The sequence below is a fragment of the Nelumbo nucifera genome, chromosome 2 (assembly GCF_055504915.1).
Source record: "Nelumbo nucifera cultivar China Antique chromosome 2, China Antique-T2T, whole genome shotgun sequence".
Classification (NCBI taxonomy): domain Eukaryota; kingdom Viridiplantae; phylum Streptophyta; class Magnoliopsida; order Proteales; family Nelumbonaceae; genus Nelumbo; species Nelumbo nucifera.
In genome coordinates, this window is record NC_142650.1 from 70,577,781 (window position 1) to 70,594,041 (window position 16,261).

A 16,261-nucleotide genomic window follows, 5' to 3' on the forward strand; every position below is an offset into this window, starting at 1 on the left:
TCAGGTATAGGGGGTATCCTGAGAAATAAGGACAGCAACATAATTTCCCTATTCTCAGGACCGGTGGGAATGGGGGATTCCACAAGGGCAGAAATCCTTGTTGCAGTACAAGGAATTCAGATCGCCAACCAACTTGGGTGGAGCATCTCCTAGTTGAAGGGGACTCTCAGGTTGTAACCAGGTGGCTCCTAAACTTGGATACCACCATTTGGGGCTACAAAGATCTCATCAAAAAAGTAAAGTGGTTAACCAGCAATATGAGAGTTGAGGTAAAATGGGTTAGTAGGTCTGCTAATTCTTTGGCTGATGCTTTTGCCAAACAGGGGGTTTCTAGGAAAGATCTTTTTTGTGCTTCTATGTAAGTTGTTATTAATGTGGAAATCTGTACTCAACTAGCCCTGAGAGGTTGCAACTCGTACCTTTCCTTGAGGACTTTGTACTATTGTCTATTGCTGTTTTATAAAATAATTTCAATTATCAAAACAAATATATATATATATATATAGAAAGTTGCTAAGCTTGAGAGAACACTTCTAACCAACATTATTCTTCCCCCCAAAGACAGGTATTTAGCCTGCATCTGTCAAGATTTTCTCAACTTTTTCAATGATTGCCCTCCGGATAGCTACTACAGTGGTCTTAGCTCCAACTGGCAGACCCAAATAGTGAACCGAGATCTCACCTACTTGACATTCAAAGGCTGCAGCGCATTCCTCCTCCACTTCTCTTCTGACCTCCCCAAGTCCAATTATGGTGCCCTTTGCTAGATTCACTCTCAGGCTCATCAACAATTCAAAACTATCCAAAATAACTCTCAAATTCAATAACTGATCCACAGATGCATCCAGAAAAATCAGTGTCATCCACATATTGTAAATGGGAAATGCATGGGCTGCCCCCACTTTAAAGCCTTCAATCAGACCAAACTGCACCCCCTTGCTTAGTAACAAGAGTTTCCATAACCAAAACAAACAACAAGGGAGAAATGAGCCTTGTTGTCTACCTTCCACAAAAGCTATTTAACTCTCACCAACTACTTCATGAATCATCCTTCTTAGCCTTGTTGACAGAACTTTTGCAACTAGCTTATAAGGACTACAAAATCAAACTTATTGGATGGAAGCCTTTAATGTCAAGAGCCCCATCCTTCTTCAGTATCAAAGAGATAAACAAAGCATTGGCCATTTGTCCAGCAGCTTAGAATCAAAGAAATCCTTGAACATTAGCATGAAATCTTCCTCTAGCATTCTCTTTACATCCTCATATTTGTTTTCTCAGCACTTAGGTTTTCCTAATTAAGAGGAGTATCTTTTTTTTCAAAATATCAATAATGGCATCCCTGATATTATAGATCAAAAAAATGGTACATAGAGATCAGATAGTGCTTGACATTTAACAAATGTTCCATCTAAATAATTCTCAGAATATACAATTAGTTACCAATGACTTTTCTACAGAATTAAGCAAATAAACTACGCTATTCAATGTCAAAAGCCAGTTCATTAGAAAACTTACAAGAAATGAGGAGCTCTCAATGGCAGAGTAGAAAGAGGATCCAGGTAACAAGTAGTTAAACAATCCATAGGTGTCTGGTTAGATTGAAGATAGAGAATGGTAAGTAACTTCTCTGACAATTCAATAATGTGCCATACATTAAAATGAAAGGAACAGTTGAAAGGGCCATTGCAAAGTGTGGTAGGAAATGGAAGAACAGACATGCAAATCCAGACAAGATTCCACACAAGTGACCGAGTAATGAGACATTTGACATGAGAAGCTGGAACACTACTAACAAAATCCAAGCATACCTGAAAATAAATATACTACATCAACATATTGCATGTGAAAGCAACCCCAATAAAAACCAAATAAGATACATGTAAACATCACTAGCAAACTGGCGCACTTACCATTTAGCTGGGACATTAAATAGTCCAAACACACTGCAAGAAAGAAAGCTCACTTTGTAAGAAGATTAGCTACTACGGAAAAGATAAATGAACCATTAGAGTATCATTGGATAGCATGAAACAGACTGAAAAACAGAAGACAGAAAGGTCATGGCATCTTGAATATTTGTTTCACTGCATTTGCATTTTTCCTCAAATGCACACATATGGCAAGTAGTTTTCATGCACACTACAAGTTATAAAAAGCATAAGGCAAAGTAAACAATTAACAAGTAAAGAAAAACCCACCTTCTGGATTGAACGCCGCTCAGACTTGTCTCTATAACAATCATAGAGAATAAGATTCCTGAGAAGCCTATTGCACATTCATTCATGAGATACTGATAAGGATGAAAAGGATTATGGGCTACTAATAGAGCAATAAGAAGATGAAAAATAGCATTGCTTGTAGCCAATAATATGATCACGTGCAGCAAGCGGACTGATCCCATTATTCTTTCCATCTCTGAACCCAAAGGTACTAAAGCCAGCATATTAAACATAACATGCAGCAACGACGCATGAAAGAGAATGGATGTATAAATCCTGTAAACTGGAACAAAAAAGAAAATGGTTAGGGGCTAAAAAAATGAAAAAGAACTATCTCTCACTATGATACCTGGATATTTGTACATGTCTAACCTACAGCGTTAGACACAATATGTGCCCGGGACAATGCTGCATGCAACTCACTAGATATACTCTATAGCATTACCTTACAAAATATGTAAAATGATATGTTTTAACAAAGCAGCAACCTATGACCTGGTGGATTGGTAGTTTCATGCATTCACAGAATCTTTGTTTTCTCCAATTTAATGGATTATGGATATCAAAATACCTTCTTTTATGTTCTATCTTACTAGGTTAATATGATACACTCATCTAGCTTCCTCTTGTAGATTACTATGCTTGATTAGATTCTCAAAATTGATTAATTGATTAACAATAATAGGTAAATAACCATTCAAACTTCGATATTACTTACAGATTATTTGGACAACCATAAAAGCTCACTTGGCAATTCTGAATTGACAATTAGAATTTAAAATTGCAACTTATCTTTTTTTTTAATAGGAAACAGTAACTTTCATTAGATAATTGAAAAGATTACAAGCTTACCACCCACAAAATGGAAGGAAAAAGAAAATCAAAAACTTACAAACAGGCCCAAAACAAAGCCTCCCTAGTAACTCCTTGCTTTGCTATAGTGTCACCCATTCCATTTGCTGACCTTCTTACCCAATTAAAGTCACCCCAATCTCCCTTGCTAAGCTAATAATCTCTCTTAGAGGCTGTCTAAGAGACCACACTCCCATATTTCCAGTTTGCATCCACCCTATTACCAGCATGGAGTCACCTTCCACTTTTAATTGTTGCATTCCCCATTGTTTCGCCAGTTTCAAACCTTGTAGTAAGGCCATTACTTCTGCCCTTAATGAATCTCCCACCCCAATTGGGCCCGAGTAAAGGGCCAAGACTTTTCCTTCCTCGTTTCTGGACACACCCCCAACTCCCAACTGACTTGGATTACCCGAGGAGCTTCCATCAAAGTTTAGCTTCACCCTGAACTGAGGAAGGCGAGGATATAGCTATAGCACTCCAATTTCTAATTAAGTCCGTTGAGGAGAAATCCTTGAATAGATGATGTACTTTCAGCCAGTGCATAACCTTGATGGTGACAACCTCTACAAGTGCTTCCTTGGATTTTTTTCTTGCCCTAGGAAGATCCTATTGTTTCTTTCTTCCCAAATTGACCATAGGATGGCAGCTCTTGTTATTCTCCACATTACCCTGCCCATTTTCCTTGGTTATCAGAAGAAGCTAGAGTCAAAAAGGTTCAACACACCCGAGGGGGGTTCCATCTGTAACCAAGCAAGGAAAAGAACCAATCCCACAAATAATAAGCAAAAGGACAAGAAATCAAAAGATGAGTCACCATTTCTTAAGCAAAGGTAACAGACGTGGGGAAAGGCTCTAGTCTGGCCTTTTTCTTTGAAGTACATCCATAGTATTGATCTTTTGAAGAGCCACTTCCCAACAAAAAGCCCTAACCTTTGGCGGCAAAGGAGAATACCAGATTTCTTTAGCAAGAAAAGAGATAGACACAAAAGAGGACTGAACTAAGGCGTTGAAAAAAGACGAGCAAGAGAAAATCCCTGAAGAGGACTCTTTCCAAATTCTACTATCTGGTCAGGAAAGATCTAAGAAAACTGAATTCAACACAGTGAACAACTCATCTGCAGAAGCCAATCCTGAATCCCTTAACCCTCTTCCCAAACCCAAATCCCAAGTCCCCTCAGACACGAAGTGAGGAGATGGTTTTGAATTTATTTAGGGAAAGAGAACGCATTACCGGGAATCTATCCTTAAGGGGGGTATTCCCAAGCCAAAGATCCTCCCAAAACAAAATTTTATTACCCGAGCACACATCAAATCTGATGAAAGGCTGAAAGGAAGACAAGACTCCAGCAATTGCTTTCCAAGGGGAGAAATGAGAAGCCCTAGGGTCGATGCTAGCATCCCATCCATTAGCTGCCATCCCATGAATACTTTCCACCACCAAATCCCACAAACTGTCCTGCTCCTAAGGAAATCTCCACAACCACTTACCTAACAAAGCTACATTTCTTAATCTAATATTGCCAATGCCTAGACCCCCCCCCCCCCCGCTTCCTTTTTCCTAGAAACTACTTCCCACTTAACTAAATGATCCTTCGAGTCACCCGATTCCCACAGAAAATCTCTCATGAGTTTTTCTAACTTATTGGCAACCTTGGCAAGAAGCTTAAAGGTAGACAGAAAATACACCGAAAGGTTGGCCAGAGTGGACTTGATTAAAGTGATTCTACCCCCTAGTGAGATGTAATTTCTCTTCCACCCTGCTAGCTTCTTAGTAAATCTTTCTAAAACTGGGTACCAAAAGTTTTCTATTCTAGGATTTCCCCCAAGGGCAGACCTAAATATACCAGAGGCCAACCACTTACCTCACAACCTAAAGCCCTAGCCACCAACTGCACTTCATCATCCCGTAAATTCATCCGTGCTACACAACTCTTGTTCCAATTGATTTTCAAACTGGAGACTCTCTCAAAATGCATCACCACCAATCTCAAATTATCCATCTCCTCAATTTCCCCTTTACAAAAGAGAATGATATCATCTGCAAATTGTAGGTGAGTGACAATCACTTGGTGCCTCCCAACTCTCCATCCTTTCAGTAAATTTCTTAAATCAGCCCTAGAAATCAAGACACTTGGGACATCCACTACTAAGGTGAAAAGGAAAGGTGACAAAGGGTCTCCTTGTCTAGGGCCCCTCTTTGCAGGAAAGAAGTTCCTAGCTACTCCATTCACTAAGATTGAGAAGTGACAAGAGGTCATATAACCCTTCATCCACTTACACCATCTCTCCCCAAAGCCTCTGTTCTTCAACACTTCTAGCAAGAACTCCCAACACGCCAAATCATAAGCCTTTTCTAAGTCAAGTTTACAGATCAGACCCTTTTCTCCTTTTCTTTTTTTGTAATCCACACATTCATTGGCTATTAAAATCTGATCAATAATTTGTCTGCCTTTCACAAAGTCCCCTTGATTCGGTGAGATTAAGGACGGAAGGACTTTCTTGAGTCTTAGTGCTAGAACTTTAGAAATGATCTTATACAGTCTCCCAATTAGACTTATCGGTCTAAAGTCCTTGGGCTGAACTGCAGGCACCCTCTTAGGGATCAAAGCTATGAAAGTAGCATTTGCACCCGCATTTATTTTTCCTCTTTCAAATAATTCCAAGAAGACCTCCACTAGGTCATCACCTAAGATGTCCCAACAGTCTTGATAAAAGCCATAGTGAATCCATCCGGGCCCGGGGCTTTTGATCTTTCCATTGAGAAAACTGCCTCCTTTATTTCTTGAACCTCAAATGGTCTTTCTAGGGGTTCCAACAATTCCCTTTCTCCAACATGCCACTCAAAGTCGGTTAGAGTCTCTCTTATTCTACTGGGGATGTCATAAATGGATTTAAAATGCTCCACAAAAGCATTTGCAATCTCTTCCTCTCTTGTCAGCATTGCCCCATTCCATTCCAAACTTTCCACTATGTTCTTCCTCTTTCTTCCACTTGCCAAGCTATCAAAAAAACTTGTCTTATCGTCTCCTTCCTTCAACCGCTTGCATCTTGATTTTTGTCTCAAGCTTATCTCTTCTTTTCTGAGAATTTCCCCCAACTCTTGTTTCAACTTCCATCTCTCTTCCCTTTCTTCACGCCTCAATCCTCTCTCTACCTCAGCAACATCAAGTTCTTGAATCCTTTTACTAATAGCCTCCTTTCTGTCTTCAATTCTACCAAACTCTTCTTTGTTCCAAGCTTTGATCCTGGCTTTTAGCTTTTGTAGCTTCTTATAAAATCTATATCCCTTCCATCTAAACTCCACCTGATCCTCTCCCCACCATTCTTTCACTTTCTTTTGAAAGTTTAGATGTAACAGCCACATATTTTCAAATCTGAAGGGGCAAGGTCCTCCTCCTAGTCTTTCTTGAGATAGTCTAACTGGACAATGATCCGGCGTAGGTCTAGGTAGTGCCCTCATCACCAAACCACCCCATACTTCCTCCCAATTTGAAGAGAATAAAAATTTGTCTAGTTTACAACCAAGTGGTTCTTCCTGAAAATTAGACCATGTAAAATCAGCTTGCACCAACAGTAGCTCCCTCAATTCAAAAGAATCCACAAAACGGTTGAAGTTCCTCATACTAGAGGTGATCCTATTGTTGGGGTTATCTATTTCAGTTATAAACCTGATGACATTAAAATCCCCTCCCAAGCACCACGGGCCCTCCCACAATACCCTTATAGCTACTAATTCCTCCCAAAACTCCTCCCTTTCTCTATACGAATTTGGCCCATAAACATTTGTTAAAGTCCATTCAAATCTGTCAATTCTTCTTCTGAATTTCATTGTAACCGTATAATTACCAATTAACTCTTCTGTACAATCCAAATCCTCATTTTTCCAAATTGTCAGAATACCCCCTGAGGCCCCCCAAGATTGTGCAAAAGCCCAACTCAGTCCTCTAGCCGACCAAATACTTCTCACCCATCTCCTATCCACCTCTGACAATTTTGATTCCTGAATCAACACAATATCTGACTTTTCTTTTCTGAGCATTTCCTTTTATCACTCTTCTCTTCTTGGAACTCCCCAGTACCCATACATTTCAACTAATAATCTTCATTGAGAACCTAATTTATCAACAACCCTAGAAACCACCTTTTGCTAACCTGACTACCTTCTTTTTCTCCCAGAACACCCCTTGTCATAGTCCACTTCGCACCTCAATCTCTCCACTTCACTCGGTTTCTTCTTCCTCCTTTTAGGTGTCCCTCCTTCAAGCTTTTTCTTCGAATTATCTTGTTCTTCCGCTCTTTTCTTTTTTTTGACTTCTCTTCCCATTTCTTCTCTTTGTTGTTTTTTTGCCCATTTTTACCCTTTTTCCCTCCCTTCCCCTTACCTAGGAACCAGGAACTGGAGTGTCACCCTCTTGTTCCATTTAAAAATCTCCCCTAATTCCTCCTCTACCAAGAGTCTAAAGGTCTGCAAAATTAATCCCCAAATCCTTTCCCCTTCATCCATAGTATCATTCAGAGCCTCCACATCCTCTAACATCTTTGTTACTTCAAATGAATCACTAGGACAGTCAACTAGTGGAAGAATGTCACTAGGATAGGCAGCTTTTGGATGAGTGTTAGCTTCACCCGCGGGCTGAGATAAAATAACAACTGGGGAAGTGGCAGATTAGTATCAAAAACTCGAGGAATACAAGAATCAAGACAAAAACTAGAAACAACAAAACCAGACATGTCACCAATTCTGCCTAGGTTCTGAGGGAGTTTGCTGGGAGAAGTCTCCTCAGGATCAGCCTATGTTGCACTAACAAGGGAGCAGGGATTGCCTGATTCTTTGCCATTTGACTTGGGGGAGAACATACTCGAATTGTTGACTCCTTGACCTTGATCTAGAAGTGGAACAGGTTCTTCTCTGAATTTGGCCAAGACATTCACCTCCCTCGAGGTACCGCCTCCCATTCACAAGTTCTTCGACAACTCCAAGGAGTTCGCAAGCACAGGGGTAAAATCTTCTCCAAACAAAAGTGTTGTTCCAAGGTCTACACCCGCTATAGATGAGCTTTTCGAGTACCTGCTTCTCACACTTCCTATGCTATAATCTTTAAAGAAAGCTCATCATCTTCCTTTTCTTCTTCACAGTAGTAGAAATCACTAATTGCAGATTTAGTCGAGTTTCTTGTGAAAGGAAAGAGGGGGAAGATGAAGATTTCGGCAGTAGAGAAGAAAGGACAAGAAGAAAAGAGTAGGAAGTCAACCAGGATTGTAAGTTAACCCTAGCCGCCTACCTCTCATTATATTTATACTTAACTTAAAGGATGAGATATTACAAGGATGCCCTTAGTAGGGCGGCTACTAATATAGCTGAACAGTCACAACTTAAAAAAACATAAACTGATGGGCCTAAAGCCCAACAACTTCCTAACTAAATAAAAAACAAACCGGACCAACTCAACACTCCCCCTCAAGTTGGGAGTAAATGTCACGCATTCCCAACTTGCGTAGATCATGCTCCAGCTTGTTCTTTGCAACACCTTTTGTGAGAACATCAGCGAGCTGCAGATCAGAAGCAATGTATGGAAAACAAACTTCTCCAGAAGTTACCCTCTCTGATAAAATGTCTATCCACTTCAATGTGCTTAGTTCGGTCATGCTGGACTGGGTTATGGGCAATGTTAATTGCTGCCTGGTTATCACAGTATAGCATCATAGGTTCTTCTGCATGTACACCAATTTCTTCTAACAGGGAACGGATCCAGAGAAGTTCTGAAACTCCATATGCCATGGCCCTGTATTCGGCTTCAGCACTTGATCTTGCCACCACTGTTTGTTTCTTACTCTTCCATCAGACAAGGTTACCCCCAACAAGGGTGCACACTCCTGAAGTTGATCTCCTGTCATCAAGGCATCCTACCCAATCTGCATCTGTATAAGCCTCTAGTTTCAATTGTCCATGATCAGTAAACAATATGCCTCTGCCTAGGTGTCCCATCAGATAAGCAAGAATCCTGTCAACTGCCTCCCAATGCTGGACACGTGGAGCATGCATGTATTGACTTACTACACTTACTGCATAGGAAATGTCTGGTCTTGTCATACACAAGTATAGCAGCCGACCCACAAGTCTCTGATATCTCCCAATGTCCTTTACTGGTTCACCTTCTGATGCATTGAATTTATAGTTCTAATCGATAGGGGTGTTGATTGCCTTTGTTCCAAGCTTCCCTGTCTCTTGAAGAAGATCCAAGACATACTTCCTTTGAGAGATAAAAATTCCATGTTTTGATCTTGCAACTTCAATGCCAAAGAAGTATCTCAGTTCTCCAAAATCCTTAATTTCAAATTCTTTATGTAGGTTCCTTTTTAGACCATCAATCTCACTCAGATCATTCCCGATGACAACAATATCATCCACATAAACAATTAGGACTGACACCAAAGATCCCCTTCGCTTCACAAACAAGGTGTAATCGGATTGAGTCTGAGTGTAGCCAAAAGCAATCAAGGCCTTTCTGAATCTGTCAAACCATGCTCTGGGAGATTGTTTCAAGCCATAAAGTGACTTCTTAAGCCTGCATACCTTTCCCGTTTTAGTATCATTGTAAAAGCCAGCAGGAAGATCCATATACATTTCTTCTTGTAGATCCCCATTTAGAAAAGCATTCTTCACATCAAGTTGAAACAAGGGCCAAGAGTATGAGGCAGCAAGAGAAAGAAGTATCCGAACATAGGTCATCTTTGCAACTAGTGCAAAGGTCTCCAAGTAATCAATGCCATAGGTCTGTGTGTACCCTTTTGCAACAAGTCTTGCCTTGTACCTTTCTATACTTCCATTTGCCTTATATTTTACTGTGTAAACCCATCTGCATCCAACTGTCTCCTTGCCTTCTAGTAGATCCACAATGTCTCATGTCCGATTCTTAATCAAAGCTGCCATCTCTTCCTGCATAGTTGTCTTCCACTCAGGTTTGGAGAGAGCCTCACTAACACCCTTGGGTATAAACATTGAATCAAGGGAGGAAAGAAAAGCACCCCCTCCCACTGGTCCCATTTCACTCCTGGGCTTATTTTCAACTCCGTGGCCCTCCATGCTTCTCAAAAAATGTAAAGAAAATAACTGAATTTTGCAACAAAATAAAAAAAAAACACCTTTTGAAACCAACAACACCTTTCTGGTGTCCTAGACCTTCTTCCCACAAAAGATTCCTTTTCTGTGGGACGGGAGAAAAGAGAGAAGAGGCAGTCGCTCTCTCTAGAAGCCTCCAAATCATGCAGGACTTGAATCGCCCCTTACAAAAAACTCCAAGGAACCCTAAAAAATTAGGGCGCCACTTCCTAGGTCAAAATTGAAGAGTCCAACAGAAACAGGACTCTTCCCCTTTCTCCAGTTTTTCCTAATTTTGATGAGAAACCCTAAACCAGCTACAGGGCACACAGATCCACCAAAAAAATCCAAAAACTAGGCTTACTTGAGAGCTTCGATCAGCCTCTTAAATCACCATGCAGTCGTCCGATCTAGGGCTGCATGAGAGAACAACTTCAAGGAACCTTCGGCCTGCTCTGATACCAAGTAGAAATCACTAATTGCAGATTTAGTCGAGTTTCTTGTGAAAGGAAAGAGGGGGAAGATGAAGATTTCATCAGTAGAGAAGAAAGGAGAAGAAGAAAAGAGTAGGAAGTCAACCAGGATTGTAAATTAACCCTAGCCGCCTACCTCTAATTATATTTATACTTAACTTAAAGGATGAGATATTACAAGGATGCCCTTAGTAGGGCGGCTACTAATATAGCCGAACAGTCACAACTTAAAAAAACATAAACTAATAGGCCTAAAGCCCAACAACTTCCTAACTAAATAAAAAACAAACCGGACCAACTCAACAACAGTTTACCCACTCTGAATCAAATCCATCATCGTCAGACCTTCGCCAATCAAACTTCAGGTTTGTACGTTCCGGGGTCGTGAAATAGGAGACTAGTCTCAGCCTCCAACTGAGCTTCTCCGCCACTGTTGTGTTCGAACCCCCCATCTTCGAGTCAGGTCTCAAGTTAGAAGATGATAGACCTGAAAACTGGTCTACCACCTCCAGTCCAGCCTTGGTCACGTGACCATTTAAGTGATCACCTGATGCCCTTATTTCCTTCGGCCCAGCCCCTTCTTTAAGCTTTAAAATATTGTGTGATGACCCATTTAAAAACTCATTTCTGAGATTCTTTGAGTTGTCAAGAGGCCGAACGCCAAGTGTCACTCGACTTAGCCCATTACTAAAATTCTGTGGGTCTGGTTTGAGTCTCTTCGAGTTACCCAGTTCAACACTTGGTCTGGTTTTGCTCAAAAAGTGAGCCCCTCTAACAGATGGCTCATTTAATGTTCCACCTGTCAAAGCTTGGGCATAGGACCTGCCCCAATCTGTGTCTTTAACTTGTCTTGCACACTCAAGGCATTTCCTTGCAGTCTCACCTTTTTCATTCTTCTTTCCAAGACTTTCCAAAACTGTATAAGCCTCAGCCAATTTCAAATCCGCCAATCCCTGATTTCCACGTAAGTATTCTTCTTCGACCTCCTCTTCCTTCTCCCTTCTGGACTTCCTCCATAGTGAAGCTTCAATGGAAGAGAGAAGCCAAGCTGAGTAAACACAGTTATCAGAGAAAATTTCAATCTTCCTAGGGATTTCTTCTGGTTTAACTCCACTCAATCTAATGGCTGCTGATCTAAGGTATAGCAGAAATACACCAACCAGTTTTGCCTTACATAGAGAAGCAATTGACTCAAAAACCTCCTTCTTCCACAGATGGAACGGCAAGCCAGCAATCCTCACTGTGACTCCATCTACTACTGCCAAGTCCTTTGAGTTTGAACCAAGGGACCAGTTCGTGACTGTAGCATTTCCTTCAGCTGTCTACACATTCGAAGCACTGATTTCGACTTCATTCTCCAATAAGTCAATCAATGCTTTACACTCTTCAAATGAAGTGATCAAGATAGGACCCTTCGGTTTTAAATTTTTACTTAAGTCTACAGCTATGTCCCCCAATCCCTTGGTTCCTTTTTCATTACTGCTATTAGCTTCTTTCCCCAATCTGCCTTCTCCTCTATAAAAGCTAATTTTCCAGCACTCACCAGCAAACCTGTTTCTCCCTGTTTTTTTTCAAAGAAAGAAGCCTCTATTTCTACCAAGGACTGTTTCGAGCCTCTCTCTTCACTCTTCAAGTTCAGGAACTCCTGCAATAGACTATTAATCTCCGCCCAGATTAATCCTTTTCTTCCTTCAGGAATGCAGATAATTTGTTTTTTCTTTTCTCCAAAGAACTCCATCACTACCAAAAACCTGCCTTTGATATTACACTTTCTCTCAGCTAAATATTTCCTCCTTTCACCTTCCTTCAAACTTTTCCAAACTATCTTTCTGCTATAGAAAGAGCTCCCTCTACAAATTGCAACTTATCTTTTATCCATACGAAATTTAGTGGTTCACCAAGAAGTACGCTGCACATCTAGAACAATGGACCAGGAGCTATAGCATCTTAAGATGAATTCTACAGAAGATGACCCATACAATTTTTCACTACACAGATAAGAAGGGAACAAAAGCAAGCTCAAAAATAAAAGGAAATTAGGCACCGGGAAGCAGGAATTGATAGATAAAGGTCTCAGCATCCAGATGTTCAATGTGGGAAATCTGAGGTACACCCAATCAAGAAGGCGTCAGAGTTACAGGCTGTGGAGGAGATTTCCAATACTAGCATGGTCACTGGTGTTGAGGAAGGAGGTGTTTCGACTGAGAGATGTGCCATTAACGAAGATTGTGAGAACAATAGACACAGTTTTACTAGAGGTGCCGAATAGTTCGTTGTTCAAGGAATCACAGCTTGTGGCGAAGGAAGTGAAGAAGGGTGAACAAGAGTCAGTAGAAAATTGTTGACCTTGCAAAGATTGTGGCATCAACAAGAATTCTAATTCATGGTCATTGAACTGTGTGGAAGATATTTCTTTTATACAGGAGCCAGAAGAGAGGGGTAATAAATGATAGGAATAAAAATGTTAAGGTGGGGGTGGGAAGAAAAGAAGGAAAAGGAAAGTGCGAAGAGTTTGACCAAGTGCACAAGGCAGATCTGTTAGAGAACTTCTGGAACACATTGGAATTGAATCCATGTAATTTTGATTCCTTTTCAGTGTAATTCTGTTAAGCAGATGGTTTGTCATCTAGACAACCAGCATTTTGAGATGTACTGCATTTTTTCAATTTAATGAATTTCCTTTTTATTTTTCAAAAAAAATGAGATGGGGATTTTAAGTGGTTGGAATCTGGTGGGCTCAGAAGTGGGGAGTGGTAGTAAAGAAGGAGAGAAGGAGGTGGTTGACGATTAAGGAGGGACTTTTTGTGACTGGAATTAAGAAGAATCAGAGGGGAAGAGTGACAGAGATCATGCAGACATGGCAGAGTTGTCTAAGGAGGGTGTCAAATTGGTGATAAATGAAATCGAAACAGTGGTTCAAAATGGAACTGTGGCAGTTAATCAGGAGGAACTGAGTTCGTAGGAAGGGTTGGGGAAGGTGAGGATCTGGGGTGTATTGAAGAAAGAGGAGGAGAGAATCAAGGGCCAAAAGTTATTGAACAAGGATGTCACATGAAAGGGATGAGGCCAATGATGTAAATGATTTTGATAAATAATATATGACATTTCATTAGTATCAAGAGGAAATTACAGACCCTTGGGAAGGCGCAAGGTGCCACCTCTCCATGACATGTATTCTTTGCCAATGATGTAAATGATGAAAGTAATGACTCAACTGAGGAGGAGGTGGTTGTTGATGAGACTCCTATAATTGAAGGGGCAGTTGGTTTGGAGAAAGTGGTGAATACAGAAGTGGAGATGAGTAAATCATTGGGTTGTTATCTTTCTTAGAAGAAAAGTTTGGTGTGCCTCCAAAGGGTGGGGGAAACATAGTTTAAACATGGAAGCAATAAGAATTAATTTAAGGATTGAAAATGCATAATACAGTTCAAAATTACCTGTAGTTGCAAGGGATGGTAATAAAGAGGATGGAGAGGTGGTGACAAATCAGATTTTTGAGAAGAATGTGGTCTTGGAGTTGCTAGAAGAATCCTAATGCTATAATATGATTCAGTAGCTGGAAAAACCATCAAACAGTACAGGTTTCAAAAGTTTTGTTCCAGATTAAAAGGGGTTTATTTCGAGTAGGGCCTATCAAGAAGGCAAAGAAATCAAAGAAAGTGTGTGAGAGAAGTAAAAAGGTCTCATATAAGTCACTAGAGTTATCTAAGTAATTGAGTATTATCTTGTGCGGTGTTTTGTTTGAATCTAGTTTCCTGTTGTTTGAGTTCTTTCAATTATTGGGTCTTTGGCGTATCTGATGTCATGTCAGGATGGTAGGATGGCCATCTCTGTATTGAGGGTTTAGAGTTTGGTAGTGAGAGGTGAAGTGTTGCTTTTCTCTTTAGTGGTCATGTTTCTTGTAATCTCTTTTTTTTAATAAAATTTTCTTTTTATTTACCACCAAAAAATGCTAGAGCATTTAGAAAGAGTGGAGTAAAGAAAACTTTTAGGATAAGATGAAATAATCAAATTTGAAAAATCTTTATTTTTATATTGATGATTAGGCATCCTTAAACAGTTCCAAAGATCAACAGTGATGAAATAATCAATTTGAAAAATCTTTATTTGTTATAATAGAATTTTCATCAGCTAACAGGTTCACAGCTCATTTGTTGTATGACCTGTAGGGCCTGTAAAAAGGTTTTTGTTTATTTATTTATGACACGAATCTTCTCAGTAACCAATACTATAAATATAGATACCAAAATGAAGCACTTAAAACTTTACACTGAGTGTGTCAAGAACTCAGAAATTAAAGCATACCTTGGAACCGTGATATAACTTCAGATGGCAAGAAGCATATCTCATAGAAGGAGTCATACCCAACAAAAAGGCAAACCAAGTAAATAATACCGCACACAATCACCACAGCTGATGTAAGGAATGGAATACCTTCCCACCATTGGCTTATCCTAGTAGGAAATCCTGCCTGTAGACAAATAGAATAACACAAAATGAGCTTCTAAATATAGACAATAAGTCAATAACATGGAACTGTAACTCCACTTTGTTTTCTGGTTGCGTCAAATGTCCATCCCGTACATGTGGAAAGTAATTCCAAAATTAGCAACCTAAAGGACACTAAATTTAACTTCCAAAGAAAAGTACCACGCAAAATATCCACAACATTTATTTATCAAGTCCTAGTTGTCAATAGGAGGAAACGACCTTCCTCAAGTCACATAGAACAATCAGCAGTTAGACTTAGACCTTCTCATTCTCATCTAAAATTAAACTAATTGGGTTGTAGAACAAGATTTTCCTTCAGTTAACAGAAACACAGTCATAATGCAAGGATGCTGATAAAAGGATGCAAACAATTGATATTGTAAATAACTTTCCACTCGATACAATCTTAAACAACATGACTGAAGCTAATAAACCAAGCGTTATCTTCCAAAATGGTTATAAATTAATTTATAACTATATAATTTGTTTCCAAACATGATTCCTTTCCGAATTTTATCTCCCTAAAACGGACAATAGAGAACGAAAACGAAATCTTGAGCGCACATACAATTAATACTGCTTTAGCAAACTGCAAATCAGGATTCTCTGGGCACAATAATGTCGAACTTACCAAGAACCAGGAAACCAAATCGAAGAAAGAGAGGCATGAGCCATGAGTTTCAGATCTGAACTTACCTCGGAAACAATGTTTGGTCTCATTTTGCTTTCCGAAGCTTCAATTAATTGAGAAAATTTCCCGCTACGAAACCCTTATATACTCTCGCTCTGACGCTCTGTGTTTAGTTCTTCTCGGATGTTCCGCGACCGCGATGTAGTTACTGATCATGAGATTGCCGGATGACAAACGTTAGTAAACGTTGGATCCAGACCGTTGGATGTATGATCTGCCACTGGGTCAACGATCAGTCTAAGACTACTTCCTTGTCTTTTTAAACGATCAGTCACCCGATAGACGATAAACCACCTCCAGGCCATTTTTTCTTGGAAGAATGACTAATCAGTCCAGTAAGAATTTTGTGGTCTTACCATACAGGGATGAATCCTGACTAATCAGTACTTAATTCTTTGTTTCTTTTCAGAAAAATTGTAGAAATGACCCTAGC

General features: G+C 39.9%; 1 protein-coding gene across 8 annotated transcripts in view; it reads right to left on the minus strand.

The window, feature by feature from the left end:
* The window catches only part of RBL15 (RHOMBOID-like protein 15), a 65,345-nt gene extending 49,290 nt beyond the window's left edge, over positions 1 to 16,055 (minus strand). For 7 of the 8 annotated variants that reach the window (XR_016082415.1, XR_002022295.2, XM_088897760.1 and 4 more), the window contains exons 1-6: positions 15,834 to 16,018; positions 14,952 to 15,117; positions 2,199 to 2,502; positions 1,911 to 1,943; positions 1,717 to 1,808; positions 1,516 to 1,589 (exon numbers count right to left, since the gene is read on the minus strand). Coding sequence is in view for 6 of the 8 variants with exons in the window: in XM_088897760.1 (XP_088753886.1) it covers positions 1,516 to 1,589; positions 1,717 to 1,808; positions 1,911 to 1,943; positions 2,199 to 2,502; positions 14,952 to 15,117; positions 15,834 to 15,857 (693 nt within the window). In the remaining 2 variants the exon portion in view is untranslated. Of the gene's footprint in view, positions 1 to 1,515; positions 1,590 to 1,716; positions 1,809 to 1,910; positions 1,944 to 2,198; positions 2,503 to 14,951; positions 15,118 to 15,833 lie in introns of all 8 variants that reach the window. The other variant, XM_010248849.3, reaches the window with a different exon arrangement.
* Between the last annotated feature and the right edge of the window lie 206 nt (positions 16,056 to 16,261).